General features: G+C 48.1%; 1 protein-coding gene across 7 annotated transcripts; it reads left to right on the top strand.

Annotated features, from left to right (window-relative positions):
• The first annotated feature begins 2469 nt into the window (after positions 1–2469).
• Positions 2470–22294, top strand: FLCN (folliculin). 7 transcript variants are annotated; one of them, XM_072820831.1, is made up of 13 exons: positions 2470–2606; positions 5284–5404; positions 7691–7963; positions 9307–9453; positions 11430–11651; positions 12882–13042; positions 14710–14801; positions 16379–16569; positions 18079–18192; positions 18995–19118; positions 19971–20102; positions 20207–20312; positions 21002–22294. In XM_072820831.1, the coding sequence occupies exons 3-13, from the start codon at positions 7715–7717 to the stop codon at positions 21201–21203; spliced, it is 1740 nt and encodes a 579-aa protein (XP_072676932.1). In that variant the 5' UTR covers positions 2470–2606; positions 5284–5404; positions 7691–7714; the 3' UTR covers positions 21204–22294. The 7 variants fall into 7 exon arrangements, with proteins under 7 accessions (XP_072676932.1, XP_072676934.1, XP_072676929.1 ...); XM_072820833.1 differs by lacking the exon at positions 2470–2606 and adding an exon at positions 2954–2975; XM_072820828.1 differs by lacking the exon at positions 2470–2606 and adding an exon at positions 2961–3083.
• The last annotated feature ends 1185 nt before the right edge of the window (positions 22295–23479 follow it).

Here is a 23479-nt window from a genome sequence, read left to right as displayed (position 1 = left end):
TACCTTCTGAACCCACTGTTTGGTGCCTTTCAACAGCCAGACAGACCCCCAAGCTTAAACACCTCTGAAAACACAAGATTATTTTGGATGCTGGAAGAAAAGAAAGCTTAGATTATTAATTATTTCTGTAATCAGGAACCTACTGTAGTACCCTTAGAATAATGAGATGTGATTAAATATATTAGATGCAATTTTTCACAAATGAAACATACCTCTTCCTTCTGAAACTGAAAACTGATGTAGGGACATAGTGATTTGACTCAGAGCCCATTTGTATTCCTCAGTTATGTAAGACCACCCATTGGTAAAGATACACCTAAAAGCCTCTCTGAGGGATTTCCCAGTGAGACTTGGGTTGGTGCCATGGTCTTGGCAACTAGTGTCCCTGAAGCACTTCATCAGTCTGGATGATAAGCTGTCAACACCTAAGCAAACAAGCCTTTTGGTTAGTAGTAGGAAGGCAGACAAGCATCAAGAAATCTTTAATTCTGATTGGGCCTATTTCACTGGTTTATTTTTTTAAAGTGTTTTTTTTTAAGATTTTATTTATTTATTCATAGAGATGCAGAGAGAGAGAGAGAGAGGCAGAGACACAAGCAGAGGGAGAAGCAGGCTCCATGCAGAGAGCCTGACGTGGGACTCGATCCAGGGTCTCCAGATCACGCCCTGGGCTGCAGGCGGCGCTAAACCGCTGCGCCACCGGGGCTCCCTATTTCACTGGTTTAAAAAAAAAAAAAAACACATGTTCTAGACTGAATGCTAGGCAGTGGTACCTACAATGCTTTTGGTAACTCTTCATAAAATTCTTACTACAGGACACAAGCTTTGAATTAGCATGGTTGAGCATTGTTCGGCATTATTGCCAATTTTGCTTCCTCACTGATGATATGGGCTACATTTTCTGACTTCTTAGAGGTCTCTGTCATTGAATGTCCTTGAACGTTTACACTGTGAGAACCCAGATTAATTCACTGTTGGCACAATTCACTGAGGCAATGAACTGGCATGTAGTAGTTACTTTTAAACAGATTTATAGGGTTGAGAAAGCACTTCCAAAAGAACACTGAAGCCAAGGGTGCTGGGAAGAGTATTTAATGACATAGATGGAGTCCAAATGTAGCCGAATGCACAATGAGTTTTATTGAAAATAGCAGTGGTTGAATAAACTGTCCTCCACTTGGGGGACCTTCATTAGCCTTTCTTCCTGGTAATAAGGTCCTGTCCTCCACTAACAAACTGAAGAAGTTAATTCCATAAATCAGTTACAAAACAGGAACAATTTTTTTTCTTGCCATAACACCTGTTTAACCAATGTTAGTTTTAAGAACAGCTGCCACTAAGAGAAAAATGGGGGGAAAATTACCAAAAAAAAAAAAAAAAAGAGAAACGAAAAAACCCAAACCAGAAACATCCTCCTGCCTTCTTGATTGAAACGATATGCAGATTTTTAAATACATATACTCATCTTCTTGTTAAATAATAGCCATAGTAATTGAAATTTTTGTAAAGTCATGTAAATAACATTACTGTGGAAATCAGGCAGTTTGTATTTAGCATTGCTGCTGTGGCCATTTTCTGGGTGAACCCTGTTCATTCTGACAAATGTTGAAATGACGTTTTCTTTTAAAATTGGAAGAGGCACAGTCACATAAGGAGGCTGCAAATATTCCTTGCACCTTCCCACTAAGGCTTTCAAAGAATTTTGCAGACTCAGTAAAATTCAAGCATCTGAAGTCTAAAATAAAAATTAAAAAAAAACCTCCAAATCTGTTTATCCTTATGGGTTTTCTATTGTTTGCTTCAGAAGTTATCTTGTGACTTACGAGCCAATACATTAAGTCTGTGATGTCCACTATCACGAGGAACTGGAGACTCAGTAAACACAGAAAGGCACTGCCTGACCTCGCAACTCCCATACTCAACCTTTTGTCACACCACTAAAGAAGACGAAATGAATTGCAATTTCGTTCTTTCCTCTCCTCAGCATAACGCGGAAATTCGTTATGAATTTCTACTTGATAAAGGCCGAGGCTTCCCCGCCCAACCCCCGCACCTGCCCCCTCGCGACACTCCCTGCCACAGCCACGCGGGCGAGGCGCGGAGACCAGCGGCCTCTGACCCGACCGGCCGCAAGGTGGCAGCACCGCCTCGCAGGCCCAACCGCACTCCCTCCGGCCCGGGGTGTGATCCACATCTCTCCAGCTCTTCCCTCTAAGGGTCCACGGCACATCGTGCACGGAAGCCTTTAGAATTAACCTCTAAGTAGACAGGCGCCCAGGTTTTAAACATACATATTACTTAATAACTGACTCATGGTAGTGAAGACCTCGGACGCCGGCCTTCTCGCCCCGGGAGGCGAGGGTGCCAGGCACATGCGCACTCCGCCGCACCCCACCTCCAGTTTCCGACCGAGCCTCCCCGCCGCGCTGCGCGCTTCCCCACGTCACGGGACGGCCCCCTCCGGGCCACCTGCCGGCACGTCCCACCGAAGACCGGTTCCATGCCGTGTAATCAAAGCCGATGGTGAAACCGTAAGCCGTTACCCTGCTCGTGATCACATCGAGACTTTCTCTACTTCACTCTTCCTTGTGGACCAGGAGTACTAGGTTGGCTCTGTATTCCCTCAAATCTCTTTTAAAAATATTTTTCAATTTTAAGTATCCCCCGCCTTGAAATGGTTTCCTCCACCAGCCGGGCCGGTGCGGCCGGAACCATTCCTCACTTCTGGTGGGGGGAGGCGCGGAAGTCGGGCGGCGGAAGAGGCAGGCGGCGGGAAGCGGCTTCAGGTTTTCCGCGAGCTCAGAGCCGCCTGGCTCGCGCGGTTTTCTCGGGTGTGCGGGCTGGGCTTGGGCCCGCTCGCTTGGCGGTGCAGAGGCGCGTTCAGCCAGCCCGTGCCCCCCCGCGGGGTGCGCGGATGGTACGGCCCGGCCAAGTCACGCGCCTCGGGCTGGGCGCCGCCGCCGCCGCCGCCCCGGGTGAGTGGGGAGGTGGCCGGACCGAGCCTCCTGAGGGCAGGTGCGGGGCCTCGCGAGCGCAGGCGGGCGTCCCGGCGGGCTCCAGGAGCGCAGGGCGAGTCCTGTCAGGTGCGCCGCGGCCCGAGCGCCGCTCCGGCCCCGAGGCTCTCCTCGCCCGCGGGGGTCGGACGGAGTCCGTGCGGAGCCAGTCCCGGAGCGGCCGGCCGGCTCGTGCAGCCGTTGGAACCCGGGCTGGCGGGCTGCTTCGTGGAGGTCGAAGGGAGCCTGGTTCGGGGGGAGGGCTCGGGGAGGGGCGGGCGGCGGGCGGCGGGGGGCGAGGACCGGCCGGGAACGTGCCGGGGCCGAGGGCGCCCGGGTTGGCGGTGCGGCGCCCCCGGAGCGGCTGTGCGGAGCCGCTGACGGGGTGGGCGGCAGATTCCCGGACCGTAAAGGGCCGAGGACCGTGAGCTCGGTTCCGACCCGGCCGGCGTCGCTGATGGGTTCTCCTCGAGTGTTGCCCGGGGCCCGCGCGTCCGGCCGTGCCCCCGCTGCCCGGGGGAGGGTGCGTGTGCGGGTGTCTCCTCTCCCAGGCCGCCGTCCTCGGGAAGGGTAGGCCTACCTCAGCGCCCTCCAAGGCGGCTGGAAGACGCTTTCCTCTCCGGGTTGCTGGATATCGCTGGGCGCAGCCTGGTCACCTGGAATCCTTATTTACCCAAGGGTAGGCTCGCTGCGGATCGAGGCCCAGGTGAGCCTCAGCAGCCATGGGAGGAGGCACCCGGCACCCGCGGCGTCCACCGGGGTGGCTGTAGGGGCTCCTGTCACAGCGGAGAAAGCGCTGGAGGCCTTGGAGATTGAGGAACAGCACGTGGCTGTGTTTGCCCTGGTAGTGTCACCCGCGGGAACTTGGTAAACAGAAATCCAGGTGAAGGTGGAAATAGTAGAGCCACCAAGGTGTTGAACGGGTTTGAGCTGGAAGTAATTCCCCGTGGAACGTTCCACCTTGGACTTGCTGGGGTCCAGCTGCTGACTGAATGAGACTCCCCAGTGGAAGACTAGGTAAAGAAGCTGCAGGGGACCCTGCTGCTCCTTATTAGTTAAGAACCATTATGATGCTGTGTTTATTTTCAAGGTGGTTTTTGAGCCTCTGTGGTCCTATGAGAAGACCCCAGGAAGTGGAAATGAAATAGACCCAGGGCCATGGAAAGGGCCCTACTTTTTTGAGTTATTTGGATTCTTTCTTTGAGTTGAAGAGACTAGGGGAGGGGGACAGATTTCTGCTTCTTCCTTGGGTTCTGGAAAGCTCGTTGAGAACTGTTAGGTATATTCAAGCCAGTTTAGTTTCTTCGGTAAACATCTGGTTCAGATTGGAATTGGGGGTAAATAGAAAACTGACTTCTTGGGACACCTGGGTTGGCTCAGCAGTTTGGTGCCTGCCTTCCGCCCAGGGCGTGTGATCCTGGAGACTCGGGATTGAGTCCCACATCGGGCTCCCTGCATGGAGCCTGCTTCTCCCTCTGCCTGTGTCTCTGCTTCTCTCTCTCTGTCGCTCATGAATAAATAGTCTTAAAAAAAAAAAAGAAAAACTGACTTCCTGCCACTCAGAATTCTGATTCCACGTGTAGTGGTTAACCTGAGAGCTGGGGTTGGCCTTTGTGTCTCAGCTTTAGGTGATTCTCAGGATAGGAAGATACTTGACATCACCTGTCAGGTAAAGGCTGGAGACAGGTTTTCTTTCTGGATTTTCTGGAGCTAAGTGGTATCTCCTTGTCTTCTGATGGCTGTCTGGGGCTCTTGTACTCCTGATCAGGACTGCTTTTTAAAAAAACCAAAACAAAACTACTAGTAAGAGTCTCCCATGTTGACCAGGGATGCTGGGAAGTAGCTTGGCAACGTCACCTCTGGTGTCTCCTTCCCATTGGAGGAGGAGAGAAACTTGTAGGCCTAGGATCTGAAGGATTTCATAGGCATGGTGTGGGTGCTGCCAAGGCAGTCCCCTTGTAACCAAGAATAGGAGGGATGAGAACCTTGTATTTGTAAATGTTTTGTATTTTTAAAAGACGTAAGTATATTTATATTTAGAGAAGTCCTTTATGAAATACGGTGTAGGCGTGCAAAAGTTCAGCTCAAAGTTTGGCTGCAATGTCAACTTGCTGTCAGCCACTGCTCAAAAGGCAAAAAGCCTACTAAGCCATTTAGAACCATGGGAATCTCTGGCTCTTTTTTTGTGATGTTCTCATTTTAAGTTGGCAGTAAGCTGCTTGATTGTTGCGTGTGTATCACCAAGTGCATTGCTTTTATGATCTGCTTAAATTTTTTTTTCCTTATCTAGAAAACTTCAAGCCTTAGAGCTGCAGTATGGCCACCGCTGCCCTGCCCGACTCATTTGGAAATGGCCTTGCCTGCTCTTGTCTAGGTGGAATGGTGCACGCGTGATTTTGCTGAATATAACGGTTAGTATGGATGCTCTACAAACTGGGTGAGCCTTAGCCAAGTGCTGCTTTCTTGCAGATATTTTGCTGGAAGGAACCTTATTTCTCTTTTATTCCTCTTAAAGGAAGATGTAGTCTCTTTCTCCAGGGTTAATGCCTCTGCCTTTATGTCTTAGTGCTTCTTCCTGTGGGATTCTTACTCCATTGATGGTCGCTTCACCCCCCTCTTCCATAATAGATTCTTTTTTTTTTTTTTTTTTTTTAAGATTTTATTTATTCATGAGAGACACAGAGAAAGAGGTAGAGACACAGGCAGAGGGAGAAGCAGGCTTCCTGCAAGTAGCCTGATGGCAGAGTGGATCCCAGGACTCCGGGATCACTCCCTGGGCTGAAGGCAGATGCTCAATTGCTGAGCCACCCAGCCACCAATCTGTCCCCCATAATAGATTCTTAAAGCATCATTTTCTTTGATCTCACCAGAGCGAGCCTGATGGAACCTCTTTTTAAATTTGGCTTATTGTGGTCTCATGACACTAGGCTTTCAGACTCTGGTTCTCCCCCATGCTTATGCTCTTGAACCTCTCCTGGCCCTAGATATCCTCAGTGAGCTCTCTGCTTTCTGTGGCAACAACTGCTCTCTCTCCATGGGCAGCTCCTGAATCCACTCATCTATCCAGTACTTTAATGTGGTGCCTCCTGTGTGTGTCAGGAACTGTTGTAGATAAGACAGGCTCACTCCCTGCTCCCGCCTCCACCTTGGGAAACATTCATTTGTGGGAAACACAAACAATGCAGCTTCCAGGAGACCTAAAATAAAGCGGAAGAGGGGAGAGAGTGATGTAGTAGAAGGGAGTGGATGTTGTGGGGGCTGGTTTGGGAGGCCTCTCAGTAGGGACATGCAAGGAAGAAGGTGAGTCAGGCAAAGGTCTGTGGAGTGTCTTGGACTTTCACCCTCTGCCCAGCCCTCTCTGTTACTACGGTCCAGAATCTCCATGGAACTCTCAGGGTTTTCCAGCTAAATATCCTGCTGTCTCTTGAACTCTGTCTCCTCTCCTGCTGTACCCCTCTCCCCAGGAACATCCTGTGCCCCAGATCTCCCTACTTGCCAGGCACCTGCAAATCCCCATCTGATCCCCATGCCTGATCAGCCCAGCTTACTTGTGTTTTGTGTTGGCCTCTGCCATTCCCACTGTCACTCAAGCTCTAACCTGTGCCTCAGGTACAAGAACGAGAGCAGTAGTAGTTGTGTCAGCTAAGAGGTTGCGTGCAAGATGCCAGGTGGGTGGCAGAGTTAGTGAGCAGGCTGGAGAAGGGAGGCTGCTGCGGAGGATGCCGTGACGGACAGACCACAGGGGTTTTGAGGATGCCATCACCCAGGACTTGCTCCCCACACCCCACATATGTGTTTGCACTGGGTTCAGCTTCCTGGGCAGATGCCTCTAACTGGTCAAGCCTTGGTCATGCCCATGGAGGAGGATGAGGACAGAGGCTTTGGCTGCATAATAGGGGAGGGGATCCCCAAAAGAGGAGGTTTGGATCCTAACCCCTGTCCGCTACTCAAATTTACCATATTTTTCATCAAAACCTATCAAAGAATTTCCAGTCTGAAGAAAATTCAGGCCTTCACTGTGGCCTAGAAGGGTCCCTAAAATCCACCTCCTTCTAGTCTTCTGCCATCATTCCCCAGCTCTGTAGAGCCCTAGTCATGCCCCCCCATACCCCTGGCCTTTCCTCCCATCAGCTCTCACTCAGGGAGCCCCTGATGTCCCAAACCACATGGCACCTCCTCCAGTGAGTCTCTGCCCTGGACCTGCTGTCCTCTTCCCGAGGCTGTCACCACAAGAGAGCAAGCAGTGTGTCGTATGTCCCTCCCCTCCTCGAGGGTAAGCTCCACGAGGGCAGCATCATGTCACCCAGCATGGCAGCTGTTGATAGAATATACAAGTCTCTTCTCCAGACCCCTATGGCATTGATTGGTGTCACATTTGCCATATTGTCACCCGCGCATGTGTTCTCTATGCTGTCTGCCTCTCAGCCCCGTCACAACCCTAACTGAAGGATTTTCCGTGGGGTCCTTGAATCACGTTCTCTCTTCTCCATTGTAACTCCTGATTGGCAGGGACTGTGTTTTGTCTGCTGAGTTTCTGCTACAGCTGATGCGGTGCTGGCTGGCTGAACTGCGTTGCTGGCCAGAAAGCCTATTGATGACACCTTCCCAGTTCCTGTGCTCTAGAGCAGCCTCCAGGTTCTCTGGTGTGAACATAGGCTGCCTGGCTGATGGTGTCTCCTCTCATCCGCCCCCTGCAGGCCCTCTGCTGTCTCCAGGACACCATGAATGCCATCGTTGCTCTCTGTCACTTCTGTGAGCTCCACGGCCCCCGCACTCTCTTTTGCACAGAAGTTCTGCACGCCCCGCTTCCGCAAGGGGCTGGGAATGGGGACAGCCCTGGCCAGGGCGAACAGGCCGAGGAGGAGGAAGGTGGCATTCAGATGAGCAGTCGGATCCGCGCTCACAGTCCAGCTGAAGGGGCCAGTGCAGAGTCCAGCAGCCCGGGGCCCAAAAAGTCAGACATGTGCGAGGCAAGTGCTCTGGGAGTGTTGGAGATGTTTTTTCCTTGTCAGGAACTTGTGCTTATGCTGAGTATTTGACCTGGAGGGTGGGCAGGAGACCCTGTGGGACTCAGCAGTGGCTGTGATCTCACAGAAAAGTGGGAGCTTCAGGTGATGGGTACAGGCCATTCTTGTGGGCCCTGTGCAGTGTGTTCACTTCTTTTTATGTCCGTCCAGTTCTTTCCTTTCATCCCAGCTGTCGTTTTATCGGCCGACCCTGTGCCAGCAGACACCTGACACCAGTTGACATTTGCTTTTCAGCCGTCCCCTCTGTATGCTCGTGTCTGCACACAGGCCCATCCTTGGCTCCACTTGCCTCAGCCCAGTATCTTGGGAAGTTTCCTCCTCATGGGGTCTTGCTTTTACTCTTGGTGTCATTTATGAGCTCTAGGGAATGAGGTTTAAGTTCCCTTAGCAAGTTGCTGCTTTATATGACAGACCTGGGTCGAGATCTGAAATCAGGAGTGGTATTAGACCTGCCGCTACAGGGTGGACAGGAATCCAGCTGCATTAGTTTGGTTCCACTGAGAAGCTGACAGCATGCACGAGATTGATCTTTTCATTGCTGGAAACACCTGTGAGGAAGCAGAAGGTGGGGAAAAGCATTGCCACCATGAACAAATCTGACAGCTGTGAAGGAGAGGAAGGAAGGAAAGGGTGCTAGAAAAGAGAGTCATTGAGCTGGAATTGCCATGGGAAGGGTCCTGCATCTCCCACAGAGGGGCTTGCCTCCGTACATTCTTGTGCAGTCTGGGTGGGGATAGCGTCTGGGACCTGACCTCAGTGCCGACGTGGTGGTGGCTCTAGAGGGGCAGCAGCCAGGACCACCAGTCCCTTCCACTCCATAGCACTGGCTCTGAGCTCGTGTTGTCAGGGTACCACAGCAGCGTGGAAGTCTGGCAGCCTCCTGGGGCCCCTGCTGAGTGGTTGTGTCAGGACCAAGGACAGAGGCTAGCCCCTTATTCTATGTGGGCCTCTTTGCACCCCTGACCTGCTTCTGTAAAATGAGGATTCTCAGTGTAATTATCTCCTAGGGTTCAGTGGATTAAATGAGGTGTATGCAGAGCTCTTCAGAATACCTGCCACATAAGTGCTCAGAAGATTAGATCTCTTATTTATACTCTGATGATCTTTGTGATCTCTGTGTTCTGGTTTTCCTATTCAGGACACGTTAAAATCTTCACATGGGTATAACTCTAGATGCCAGTTATCTTTATTTGAAAATAGACTTGAGTTTTCTCATTCAGATGTACATAAGAAAGTTTGTTGCCTGCTTCCTCACTAATTGGTTTTCTTCTCTTTCTCGGGGGCAGGGCTGCCGGTCCCTTGCTGCAGGGCATCCCGGGTATATCAGCCATGATAAAGAGACCTCGATTAAATACGTCAGTCACCAGCACCCCAACCACCCCCAGCTCTTCAGCATTGTCCGCCAGGCCTGTGTGCGGAGTCTGAGCTGTGAGGTGAGCACTGTGACTCTGGGGGGTACTCTGTGGGAATATCACAGATACTCCAAGGTGCCCTGAACAGGTTCAGTACTGGTTACAGAAAGGAAGACAGGTCATTGCTTCTGGGAAGAGGATAGGTGGATCAGTGAGCAGGGAGCAGCTGCAGTTCTTTAAAGCTCCAAAATAGGGATCCCTGGGTGGCGCAGCGGTTTAGCGCCTGCCTTTGGCCCAGGGCGTGATCCTGGAGACCCGGGATCGAATCCCACTTCGGGCTCCCGGTGCATGGAGCCTGCTTCTCCCTCTGCCTATGTCTCTGCCTCTCTCTCACTCACTGTGTGCCTATCATAAATATAAAATAAAATTAAAAAAAAAAAGATTTAAAAAAAAAAAATAAAATAAAGCTCCAAAATACGTTGAGTTGGACTGCAGTGTTCTAAATGGTTTCTAGCTTATCATTTCAAGCACCAAACTTAATCTATTCCTTTTTTTAAAAAAGACTTATTGATTTATTTATTCATGAGAGAGACAGAGAGAGAGAGGCAGAGACCAAGACAGAGGGAGAAATACACTCCTCACAGGGAGCCCGACGTAGGACTGGATCCCCAGACCAGGATCATGCCCTGAGCCGAAGGCAGATGCTCAACCGTTGAGCCACCCAGGCATCCCTGTTATCTGTTGATTCTTGATGAATGTATTCCTAAGACATTAAACATTTCTAGGTTATGTGGCTTACTCTATCAAATACCTTTTTTTTTTTTTTTTTTTCCAAATACCACCTTTTTTATTGTCTCAATCATCAATACAAGCCTTAGTGGTCACTGTGTGCTCTCAGAACCTCTTGAAGGTTGAATCAGTTTGTTCCTAAACTACCTGGCTCCTATTGTTGAGTTCAAGTCTTAACCCTTATGGTTTTTGGTTTTTTACTTTTTTTTTGAAAAAAAAATGTTTATTAGTATTTGTGCGTGCATGTGCACATGCACATGCTCGCGTATGAGCGGGAAGGGAGAGAGAGAGAAAAATCTCCGCAGACTGAGAGATATCTAATGGGGGTCAGAGCACAGTTGGTTTTATCATCTCTAGGTCTTACAGCCCACATAGAGCCTGACTTTGGGATTGATCTCAAGACCCTGAGATCATAACCTGAGCTGAAACCAACAGTTGGATGCTCGACTGACCAGCGTAGGTGCCCCTTAGCTCTCATAACTTTATCTGTCACAAAGAATTCATAATCCAGTTATAAAACTTCCATTCTCCATGCCCACTTGATCTGACTGAGGCCCCATCTCAGTTTTCACTTATGGTTGCAGTGTGCCTACCTTCAGCTGTTTTGATTTCCTACTGCTAATCTGCTAGAAGCAGGTGATCATGCCTAGTTGAATTCTGTGTAAAGTAAGAGTGAATGTGTTACAAGGGGGACCTAACTTCTTGGCTGTAAATAAAGTATACACATTTTATTGTTTGGACTCTACAGTGATTATTTTGACCTTCTCCAGTATATTTCAGATGAGTGATGTTGGCAGATTTGAGTCTGGAATAGATATAATATTTGAACAGGAGTTATTTATGGTTCAGGGTAGAAAAAAGTCATGAACCTACTTTACTCATCCTTGCAATGTATGATTACAGATGTTTTCTTTTCTTTTTTTTTTTTTTTAAGATTTTATTTATTTATGAAAGATGGAGAGAGGCAGAGACACAAGCAGAGGGAGAAGCAGGCTCCATCCAGGGAGCCTGATGCGAGACTCAGTCCTGGGTCTCCAAGATCACACCCTTGGCCAAAGGCAGACGCTCAACTGCTGAGCCACCCAAACATCCCGGATGTTTTCTTTTAAAGTCTAGTCCCAGGAGCAGAAGAAAGCAGTTTTCCTCTCGTCCCCACCTTTCTCCCTATTCCTATAACTAATGCGGGTTAATTAGTACAGAAAGGTAAGTGGGAGGAGGATTTGATTGTGCACAGAACTGTCTCCTGCAATGGCTGTGGATTTTCACAGGTCTGCCCTGGTCGTGAAGGCCCTATCTTCTTTGGGGATGAGCAGCACGGTTTTGTGTTCAGCCACACTTTCTTCATCAAAGACAGCCTGGCCAGGGGCTTCCAGCGCTGGTACAGCATCATTGCCATCATGATGGACCGAATTTATCTCATCAACTCCTGGCCCTTCCTGCTTGGGAAGATTCGAGGGATCATTGATGAACTTCAGGGCAAGGCACTCAAGGTGACCCCACATAAAGGGAAAATGGGTGGCAGTGGGGGAGGAACTTTGCACTGATGGGGATCAGAGCACAGCTGGTTTTTATCATCTCTAGGTCCTGCAGCTGTTGCTCACTCCGAATCATGGTCTTCTGACTGTAGAGTCAGTCCTGCTTGCTTTACTGGGCTCTCTTGAGTACATTGTCCAGTTTTCCTTCAATTCTGGCTGCTTGATTGTGGTCACATGCCCTGGTTTCTCCCCAGTGTCTGTGCTTCCTCTGACCTTCATTTGGAACCTGTCCACAAATCGTGTTGTAGACTCATCAATACTATAGACTTCTAGCTCTTGTAGTATTGTTTCTCAGAATAGGCCATTGTGCTGAACAGCCCTCAAACCTCAGAGGCATAAAGCCCCATAGTTTTGGGGGTTGCTTCCTTTGTTTTGTTTAGGGGTTGGGAGGAGAAGTTTTCTTCTTTTTTGTTTTGAGAGAGCAGGTTGAGAGCAGAGGGACAGGGGGAGAGAATCTCAAGCAGCCTCCACACCAAGTGTGGGCCCTAATGCAGGGCTTGATCCCATGATCCTGAGATCATGACCTGAGCCAAAATCAAGAGCCTGGCACTCAATCAACTGAGCCACCCAGGTGTCCGACAGGTTTTTTTTTTTTTTTTTTTTATTGTAGTTGTTGATGTTCTGTGTCCATGCAGGAAATGGGAGGGATATACTTGCTGCAGTCAGCCGAGCAGGTGGAACAGCAGCCATATTGGAAGATTGCTCATTTCTCCGCAAGAGGGCATAGATGGTGCTGGAGGGCCTTGTTTCTCTCTCACCTCATTGCCAGAATTCAGCACATGTCCCACCCACACGAGGTCACTCAGTGAAAACCTCCATGTGTCCAGAATAGGAAGGGGGAGGGGGGGACTGGAAATATGTGGAGAACAGCACTAATGATCACGCAGGCATGTATGCGACCTGAGTACCCAACAAGTGCTTGATAAGTTGGTTGTGGGAGCGGAAGTGGGTACAGGGGAAATTCATAACCGATTCCTCTTCCTTAGATAGCTTTTTGTCAAGCTGTGAGGCAAAAACCATTGGGAATGATGAGACTGGCAGCACTTTCTGCACCCTATATCAGAACAGCAGAATGAGACAGTCTTCAGGAATAGGATCCAGGAAGTTGGCTGTGAATGAGCTGGCTTTGGACTCCTTGGCGGGTTTTGTTTCATTAAAAGGTCACCCCTTCCTTTCATGTTTTAGGTATTTGAGGCAGAGCAATTTGGTTGCCCACAGCGTGCCCAGAGAATGAACACGGCCTTCACACCATTCCTGCACCAACGCAATGGGAACGCAGCTCGTTCACTGACCTCCTTGACAAGCGATGACAACTTGTGGGCATGCCTTCATACCTCCTTTGCTTGGTAACGAGATTTTTCAGTCTTCTAGCCATTGAGAGTAGACATGGTATACTGGTTAGATTATGCATGAATCTGGGGAGGACAGTTGTTGGGTGAGTTCCCCTAGGGAGCTCTGTGCTGTGTACTTGTTGGCAGGCGCTGACCTGCATCTCCCTTTTTTCTAGGCTTCTTCCCTTGGGCACATGGAAAAAGGACTTAGGTGGCACTCACATCCCCATATGCTTTTTTTTTTTTTTTTAAAGATTTTATTTATTTATTCATGATAGTTACACAGAGAGAGACAGAGAGGCAGAGACACAGGCAGAGGGAGAAGCAGGCTCCATGCAGGGAGCCCGATGTGGGATTCGATCCCAGGTCTCCAGGATCGCGCCCCGGGCCAAAGGCAGGCGCCAAACCGCTGCGCCACCCAGGGATCCCACATCCCCATATGCTTAAGATGCCCCTACACCAGAGCATTGACCTCTCTTTCTGTCTATAGCAACAAACCTTTATCTCACACAGGTCTGTGGGTCAGGAATTTGAGAGTGCCCGGACTGGACAGCTCTGGCTGATTCTCAGGAGTTCATCAGTTGGGGCTACAGTGGTCCCTGGCCATTTGGTGCAGGCTTTTGGAAGCACTTCTGGCACAGGCTGTCTAATAAGAGTGTGGTGGCACTCAGGCCTCCCTGGTCAGGAAGAAAGGATGATCTCTGTCTTTTTAAAATCACCGCGGTCTGGCCACAGATTGTTTCTGTTCTTTCCATTGCAAGATAGACCAAGATGGACCTTTCCCAAAGATGCCCTCAAATCCTCACCCTTGTGCAACGGTGGCTTCCAAGTCTGGGGCCTCATCATCTAAGGTGTGGAAGAGGTGCCTTGAACAAAGATCTTTGCGAGTAGCTCTGAGGGCTTGAGAACTAAGGAGAGAGTATCTGTCTCCTGTGCTCAATGTAAAATCATTTAGAGATTTTCAAAGAGATCCAAACTAGAATAAATAGTACAATCAACTGTACACTCTCGTTTTCCAGCTGTAGTATTGTCAACATTTTCCTGCTTTATCTCTCCCCTCCCTTCTTTCTGGAATATGTATTTTTTAGATTATATTTATTCGTTCATGAGAGACACAGAGAGAGACAGAGACATAGGCAGGGGAGAAGCAGGCTCCCTGCAGGAAGCCCAGTGCAGGACTCAATCCTAGGACCCCAGGATCACACCCTGAGCCAAAGGCAGACGCTCAACCACTGAGCCACCCAGGCATCCCTGGAATATTTTTTTAAAGCAAATCTTAGTTGTATCATTTCAAACACAAAATCATCCAACAAAATCGACCCATTGCTTAGCATCATCTAGCCCGATACATGTTCAGTTTTCTTGTATGGCCTCAGGACTGTTTTTTGAAATGGGGATCAGATCACCACTACAGACTGTACACATTGTTCTCTTAGTCCAAAGCAGTTTCTCCTGCGCCTCTGCCATGGATTTTCCCATGCCTTTTGTCGGAGGACCTGGGTCATTTGTCCTGCAGAATTCTTCTTTTGGGTTTGGCTGATTGTGACTTTGTGATGTGTGCAACGCAATCTTTTGTACCCATATTTTCTGTAAGCTACTAGTGAGATCAAAAGGCTTGATTGGCTTCAGGTTCCACTTTTTTTCTGGCAAGAACACTTCACAGATGGCGCTTTGTTCTGCAGGCTCCTGAAAGCATGTGGCAGCCGGCTGACTGAGAAACTCCTAGAGGGTGCACCCACAGAGGACACATTGGTCCAGATGGAGAAGCTCGCGGGTGAGCAGGGAGTGCTTGTGCTGGAAGCCTGTGCTGGCAGTCGCTGTTGGGGGCCATCTCACAACCACCTAGCCCTCCATCCTGATTTAAGGGGACCCTAGGAGGAATAACCCAGGAGGAGCATCTGCAAGAGCTCAACCTGTAGTCTTTTTTTTACTGTGTTTTTACTGTGGTTTCCTGTTTCCCTTTCCTTGACAGTCACATGAAGGAGTTTACCATCCTGGGCAGTCTGGGAAAGTGCTATTTAGCGCGGTGAGGCTGTGGAGAAGATACGTGAAAGGTTTTCTTGTCTCTGTCTTATGATCCCCAGGTGCCTGCCCTCTGTAGACACTTGAATAATAAAATGTTAAGCTTCAGTTGGACCCAGAGTTTCCATCAGGGTAAGGCTTCTCAAGCCTTACTAATGTATGGGGACTCCTTCCCAGGTTTTTGATCAGAAATCTACGTCTAGGGCTTAGGGTCCTGTGTGTTTGAAGTAACTTCGTGAGGGATTCTGCTGTGGTGTGTACCAGCCAAGGAACCTCTGGTCTCAATCCAGAGACGAGGAAAGCACATATGCTTTTCGTTTGGAGATGATGTGATTCTTAGTGACCTACGACAGCAGCCCCAGCTTTGGGGTTGGGTAAACCAGACTTGCAGTGTATGTTGTGTGTGATGTGTTACTGGTAACATTTGACATGGTTCAGGTTGCAAATGGCCTTCTTAATAAATTGGAGCTGTTTCAAGGTTATTCCTATAGTCAGGTGACTTTGCACACTTAGATTCCAACATGCTTTCCTAAGTGGGAGAAAAGGAGTAGAATTTCAGCGAGACCAGAGCATGACAAGACCTTGGTAATCCACCTTCATGCCCTCATGCATCAGAACTATTTATTATTGTGATTCAAATTTCTAGATTAGTAAAGATGGCAAGGGTAGTCTGTTGGTGGGAGTATACAGAGAGCCAAGTGGCAGGCACACAGGGCTTTCTGTCATGTCTTAGGCTGTATTTTACTTTGGAACACACACTTTGGATTTGGACAGAACTGACTTCAGATCCTGGCTCCGCTCCTTGTGCATTCTGTATGACCACACAAGACCTCTTCCCTATGGTTCTCATTGGGAACATAGAGGGAAGATGTCCTTATTTGTGATGGTTGTCACAGAGATTAATGGAAGTAACAAATAACTTCCTTATCTGTAAAATATGGTGAAGAGTTCTGACCTCAGGACAGTTGAAAGGATAAAGTGAAATGTATGGAAGCATTGAGAATAGTGCCTGACTGAGGAAGTGTTGAGTGACCAAGCTATCGTCATTCTCATCTTTGCTTGGAATTATCCCACAGCCATGAACACTCATAGTCTTGCAGGTGCCTGCTTCATGATGCAGTGTGAGGCTTTGAGCCAAGTAAATAGACCAGTGGACTGAACCCTGCTCATCTCAGAGCTCCAGGGGCAACAAGTGATGTAGGTAGCTGGCCGGAACCAGAAATCAGAACACCTTGGGCTGACATGGACACAGTAGCACTGTCGCATCCAGGGAGTGAAGGAATCCAAGGACAGCAGGTTTCATAAATGTCTCTGTTGTCCATCTTGCAGACCTGGAAGAGGAATCAGAAAGCTGGGACAACTCTGAGGCTGAAGAGGAGGAGAAAGCCCCCGTCTTGCCAGAGGGTGCAGAAGGGCAGGAGCTGACCAAGTGCCCGACGGATTCTTCCTTGCTCTCAGACTGTGGAAACTGGCAGCCCCGAAAGTTGTCTGTCTTTAAGTCCCTTCGGCACATGAGGCAGGTAGGCGGCAGAGGGGTAGTCCTGCATTCAGAAGCTCCAGAGAACGGCCCCATGCCCTCCTTCTCATCCAGCACACTTTGTTCTTAGGCCATCATCTTGAGACCCCATGGGGACTGGTTGGTTAGGAGTGACCAAAAAACCTCCATGGCAGGCTGAAGATAGCTGGGGCCGTCTGGCATAACTTAGCCACAGGAGCACTGTGCTCCCCTTTTAGTGAGGACGTAGGTGTCTTTTTTAAAGAAAGTCCTGCGTGGTTGGCTTCTCATGGTCCTCTCATCATGTCCTGCCAGAACCTTTTAAAGGAATTGAACAGTACTGCAAAGTGGAAATGATGGCTGCCCTTACAGAAAATTGGAAAGAATGTGGATGTCCAGTCATAAGAATTGCATCCAAACAATGGAATGTCCTTAAATACAGAAAGGAAAGCATCCAGTGTATAGTACAGGGTGGTATGTGTGTCTGTACATATGCGTACCAGAGACGACAGAAAAGTCACACAACAGTGTTGACCATGGTTATATTCAGTCAGATGGGAAGAAGAGATCACAGGATTACAAGGGCAGGCCCTTTTTATATTTTCCTGTGATTTTTTTTTTTTTTTTTTTTTTTGCTATGAGCATGAATTTTAACAAAAGATAGTTATTTCTGTTTTGGAAAATGAAGTAAAGATTGATTTAATGTCAGATGCTCTGTGGGGCTTCTTGATGAGGAAGAATCACCCATGAAAACCACATATTTGGCTAAAATTATTCTTGTTTGTTGCTTATGTGGATTAAAGTTAGAAGGAATCTTCCAATTTCATGGGAGGTGGGAATATTTTGAAGCTATAGGAATTTTGTAAAAAGGAATATTTCTAACTTCCTTTTAAAAAAAAAAAAAAGGCCACGTTATAAGCCTGTTATAAGGCTGTTATAAGGTAACAGCCTAAACTCTATAAAAATGTCAGCGTCAGGGGAATTATAAAAGAGAGAGGGACTAATCTAGCATAAAACAGAATAAAGAACTCAGAATAAATGAAACAGGCATGATCCTTAAGTGACTCCTGGGTTGAAAGGATAATAGCTACAAGGGACACCGTTAGAGATTTGGGGCTCTAAACCCAGATACTGGGTCAGTGGACATCCGGGTAGCATTTCTGTGTGTGTTGTGTTTTGGAGCTGTGTAGAAGAGCCCTTATGCTTCCTGGGTGCTAAAGTGTCATGCTGCCTGTCCCTTACTTTGAAATGGTTCGGCAAAATCGCAGAGAGAGAGAGTGAATGTTGTAAAAAGCTAACACGTTTTTTGCTTCAAGTTTTTAAAAATAAGATTGAGGAAAAGATCTTAAAGTGTGCAAGGGCTTTGGTATCAGGCTTCGGGTGCATATCCAGAGCCTTGCACCTGCCTCCACCTCACTGTGGGCAAGTCAGCCAGCCCTTCCCTCTCCTGACCCGTCTTCCCTCACTATGTGGAGAACACACAAATAACTTTGGTTGCATAAAAGGGCAGAACACACTGAACTGTATTTTCTAGGTCCTGGGTGCCCCATCTTTTCGTATGTTGGCCTGGCATGTTCTCATGGGCAACCAAGTGATTTGGAAAAGTAGAGATGCAGACCTTGTCCATTCAGCTTTTGAAGTTCTTCGGGTAAGCATATCTTTTCTCTTAAGTCTTTAATAGCAGGATGGTATTTGGCTTAGTGGGTTCTTGTTTTAAATCCTGATTTTAGCTGTGAATGTTAGGATGCAGGGATGGCTCAGTGCAAAGGTTCATGCCTGAATCTGAGGTCTGTGCTTTTTGTCCATTGTTGAAAATGGCAGTCACTGATGGTTATTATTTCCAGTGGAAGGAGCCTGTGCTATCCTAATAGAGTGATAATTAACTACCCCATCTTCAACCCAATATTCCTCAAAGAAGCCATTGGTGTGGTTCACAGCTGTCTTAGAGGCAGGTTTGGGTCATCACATGTCCCTGCACACAGAACATTCCCAATGAGTCCGGTGGGATGTGGGTCTGCTGTGCTGCCTGCACCTCGCGGGTGTAGTGGGTGCCAAGGCCCAGGTCTGGTTCATGATATTTAAGTCCTCAGAAACCTCGTGTATATCTAACATTGGCCTAGGCCTGTGAGAGCACAAATGAATATGACACAATCTCTCAAAGAGCTTATACTCTCTTTGTGGGATGAGGGAAGAGACAAGAATCTGAGAAGTCAAAGCATAATAGGAAGATTAACACCACAAAGAGATAGCACAAGTCCCATATGCCTGATAGCCAGGGTAGGAGTGGGGGTCATGCGGGAGAAACCCCAGTGGGGCTGTGTGACCGAGGATGCTTTCTGGGAGGAGAGAGGCTTGGGCCGAGCTGGGGCGGGCACGTGGGGTGTGGGTGATGGAGATCGGCAGGCGCTGTTTCAGCTGGGGATGGTCCTGAGTCACTGTGTCCCCTCTAGACTATGCTGCCAGTGGGCTGTGTACGCATCATCCCTTACAGCAACCAGTACGAGGAGGCCTACCGGTGCAACTTCCTGGGGCTCAGCCCGCACGTGCAGATCCCATCCCACGTGCTGTCCTCAGGTACACACCTCCCCTGGCCCACCCCAGGCACTGTATCTCAGGGCTCAGGAGCAGAACTGCATCTTAGCTGCGGACCTGAAGATGGTGCCTGCTTGGAAACAGGACAACCAGCTTTCCAATGGCTTTGGGCCTCTTTTTCCCTTTACAATGGTTGAGGGATGGACAAGGCAAGCTGAGTGAGGGTGGCTTGCTGGATAGGGTTCTTGGTGGAGGGCAGGGTCTGGTCAGGGAATGGGTGTCAGAGGTTGTCATGTCATTGTGCTGAGTTGGTGATGCCAGCGAAATTCAGGAGGCAACTCTTTTCTTTAATATGCCTTAAATCCAGCCTTGACATTCATTAGTACAGTGGGGCTTGCTGCACTTCGGCAGAGCATCTGGCGTTCAGCAGTCCGGAGCCACCACTCCATTCAGCATCCCAGACTGAGTCCTGAGGCCCTGCGAGGCAGCACTTTTTTTGGAACATAGGCTCTTGGTTTCAAAAATGGGCTTGAAGTTTTTAACCACTACAGACTAACTGTGCAACCTTCAGCCAAACCATTTAGCTTCTTTTAATTTGTTTCTGTCATAAAATGGGACTTAACAGTGGTACCGTCACCGGGCTGCTGGGCATTAAGTGAAGTGAGATATAGAATTCCAGTAGTTACTGGAATATAATACATGAACTAAGGCAAGAGTTAACCCTTAACTCTATTCTTAAATACACTGCAAAGGGTTTCCAACGCCCAAGCATTAGTTGGGAGGCTAGTTTCCGCTCTCTGATCTGACATGACCTGGCGTGGAGGCAGCAGGAGGAAGGCTCCCGAAGGGGGCAGACGCACGCCTCCTGCAGTAGTGCATTTTGTGTTGCTGTAGAATTTGCTGTCATTGTGGAGGCCCATACAGCCCCCCGCCCCAGCCTCCACCCAGCCGGATGCGAGGATGACCAGTCTCTGAGCAAGTACGAATTTGTTGTGACCAGCGGAAGCCCTGTAGCTGCGGACCGAGGTGCGTGCTGCCAGGCCAGCCTGCCTTTTCCCACGGTGAGCGGGAGCAAGAGCACTGCTGCTGCCTCTCGCTCCCCATGCTGACGACCCTGCCCTTGTTCCCAGTTGGCCCCACCATCCTGAATAAGATGGAAGCGGCTTTGACCAACCAGAATCTGTCCGTGGGTGTGGTGGACCAGTGCCTCGTCTGCCTCAAGGAAGAGTGGATGAAGTAAGCACACTCCACCTTGGCCCCTGGAGTCGGCTTCCTCCTGGGGGTGCTGGGCAGCCAGTAGCGATTCTCTTCTGCTGGCAAGAATCAGGAGCTATTTCCAGAAAAAGAAGCCTTGGCCTCCCTGAGAAGGGAAGTCAGGGAGAATAGAGGTTAGGAGCATGTGCTCAAAAAGCATCTGCGCCAGTTAGTCCGAGCTAGTGACCTTGAGCAGTCAGCGCCCCAAGTCCTCACTCTGCTCCTCTGGGAGACGGGGTGACACCTGCCTCCAAGAGAAGCAGTTATTTTTGCTGCTTAATTAACTTTAAAAATCTGAAAGCTAGATAACAGATGTTCCCTTTCTGTTAAGGCTAATTAGTTATTTGATTTCCTTAAGTTCCTCTTAGTAATTTTGGGTCAAATTCAATTAGATGTCCTGATTTCCAATAGTAAAATGAAGCTTAGGAGCAACAAGTTCCTTTATGAATTTAAAGAAAATAGGTTTTACCCCCATTTTGCGGCACCAACTTTATTACCCAGGGTTAGAACCACTGGGCTAGCAAGAGGTCCTGGAGCGTGCAGGTGGGAGCTGCTGCTCTGTGCCGGCACCTATAGACCTTGTGCTGGTCTTGAAGCCATTAGGCCTTGGGACCAAACTGTGGTGTGATTTTACTGTGGCATCTGAGTGTTTTGTTTTTGGTTTTCTTCAGCAAAGTGAAGGTCCTTTTCAAATTCACCAAAGTGGACAGTCGACCCAAAGAGGACACACAGAAGCTCCTGAGTATCCTTGGAGCATCTGAGGAGGACAATGTCAAACTCCTCAAGTTCTGGATGACGGGCCTGAGCAAAACCTACAAGTCACACCTCATGTCCACAGTGCGCAGCCCCACAGCCTCAGAGCCTCGTAATTGACCCTGCCACAGGAATCTGACCCCATGTTTGCCTTCTGAGGAGTGTGGTGATTGCCATCTTCACCACTGAGCTCAGTCTCTGATGGCAGTCATAGATTGCTTGTGTTTCTGAACTGCCAGCATGGAGCTGTGTCCTAGCAAGGAATGGAAACTTGGGGCTGAACTTTGCCCTCTGTGTGGGATCCCGACTTGGTGTAGTTTTCGGCACCATTCCAAAAGCTGTTTGAATTGCTCTGGCCCTGAATGAGGGCAGTGGGAGACTTGGGACAGTGGGTCCCCTGTGTTTGTGTACCCCTGTGAGAGAAGACTAAGAACATGCATCTTATGCCTCTCAAGGATTTAGATCTCAAAATTCATAAGGAAGGTATGTCAGGCCAGTCCCAACTTGGGTATTTTGGCCTCAGTAACAGATCTCTCAAGGTTAATGTTTGAACCTTTCCATTCTGAAATTCAAGACTTTTCCAAGTTTTATATATGATTGCGTGTATGTTTTGCTACAGTTTTGAGTTTTTAGGACATGTGTGATCCATAGTCATTGTTAGTAATCTGGTTTTGAGCTCTGGAAATGGCTTTTGGCATGGGACGGATGTTTTCTCATCTTTAAGCCTTCTGGGATTCATGTTCTGGAACCCTGTGACTACAAAGTCTTCTAGCCATGCTCTCCTTTGGTGGTTTTGACATTTCCCTATAGCTCGAGGACAGGCCCCTGACCGTTTTTTACACAAAGATGATACTTTGCTGAAATGTCAGATGGAACCATTTGACTTGCCTAATCTACTAGATGTGGCATTGAGAAACCTACCATAGTTTTATTCCATATTACTTTGCCCTTTATTGCTTCTTAAACATTTAGATTTGGCTACAGGTAACAATTTTCAGAGTATGGTGATTTAAGATAGTTTCATCATCCCAGTGTACACTTTTAATAAGGATTTTATTATTTGGATGGCTTGGATTTTCCAGCAATTTTGCTGATTTTGTTTATAGTTTTTTGTGTTTGCTTAATTTATATTTAACATGGAGACTAAGTTTGTATGAGTAGGTATCTATCATGCAAGAACTTGAAACATAATAAAGATATATTTTTATAAACTGTTGGCTACATGGTTTTGTTGGTTTGATACCTAGATTTTTCATGGGATCAGTCACACAGAATATTATGGCTAAAATAACACCTGTGGTAGAACTATTTTGAGACTCCAGTCTGTTAAAGGCTTGCAGATTCTAGGAGAAGACTTGGACTGTACATTGTGGTTAATTTCGATCAATTTCAGCTCAGAGCATAGTAGCACTACCCATCCCCCTGCGGGGAGCCACACAGCAGCTGTGCAGGTGTTCTGGAATAGGCTACACATACCATATAGGAGCTGTGGTGGGTAAAAAGGACCCTAGACTACAACTGTTAGGGAATCCGAGGTCTGATCACTGGTTGCTGCTTCTGATCAGAGTGGTGCAGAGCCAGGCAGCCATTGTTGCACCTTCCCTCACTGTTGTAAGCCCCTCCCCCTCTGGCTGCTAGGAGACTTCATGGTTCAATGCCCTTCCCCTCCTCTTTCAGCTGTGTGTGCATGTGTGTGGATGTATGTGTGTTCCCCATTTCAGGAAGTCCAGAACATAAAACTCTAGGACATTAAAAAACAACTGCATATACAGAGGAAATTAGAAGCTGTGCATGTCCAAGGAAGGGCTTAGAAAAGACCTGAGAAAAATATAAGTTTATACCTCAGCCTGATCCTCGGCAAAGAAAAAGCCAACAAGAAGACCATGGAGAATCTTGGGGAAGGGGGTGTATCTAATTTTCAGTTATCACGTTACTAGATTTAAATGTCCATCATTCAACAAATATCACGAGGCATACAAAGAAACAGGGAAGTTATGTCCCAAAGGGGAGAAAACAATCTGCCCCTGAAAAGGACTTAATGGCAGATATACTACACAAAGACTTTTTTTTTTTTAAGATTTTATTTATTTATTCATGAGAGACACCGAAAGAGAGAGGCAGAGACATAGGCAGAGGGATAAGAAGGCTTCATGCAGGAGCCTGATGTGGGACTCCATCCTGGAACTCCAGGATCACGCCCTGAGCTGAAGGCAGATGCTCAGCCACTGAGCCACCCGGGTGTCCCTAAACAAAGACTTTAAAATAACTGTCTTAAAATCACAATTACAGGGAGATGTGAAGAAAGCCAAGAAAATGTGTGAGCAAAATGAAAATATAAAGAAGACCTAAAAAAGTTTCAGAGTTGAAAACTACAATTAAAAAAAAAAAAAAGAAAA

Source organism: Canis lupus, chromosome 3 (assembly GCF_048164855.1).
Source record: "Canis lupus baileyi chromosome 3, mCanLup2.hap1, whole genome shotgun sequence".
NCBI classification, from domain to species: Eukaryota; Metazoa; Chordata; class Mammalia; order Carnivora; family Canidae; genus Canis; species Canis lupus.
Note: the sequence above shows the minus strand (reverse complement) of the source record. Positions and strands in the feature narration are given on the sequence as shown.

Excerpts from the sequence above, each read along its gene's own strand:
- FLCN (XM_072820831.1), top strand. The coding sequence starts at position 7,715 with ATGAATGCCATCGTTGCTCTCTGTCACTTCTGTGAGCTCCACGGCCCC. Across the intron at positions 14,802-16,378 it reads CCAGATGGAGAAGCTCGCGG|ACCTGGAAGAGGAATCAGAA; the intron begins GTGAGCAGGGAG and ends TCCATCTTGCAG. Across the intron at positions 18,193-18,994 it reads CAGCTTTTGAAGTTCTTCGG|ACTATGCTGCCAGTGGGCTG; the intron begins GTAAGCATATCT and ends TGTCCCCTCTAG.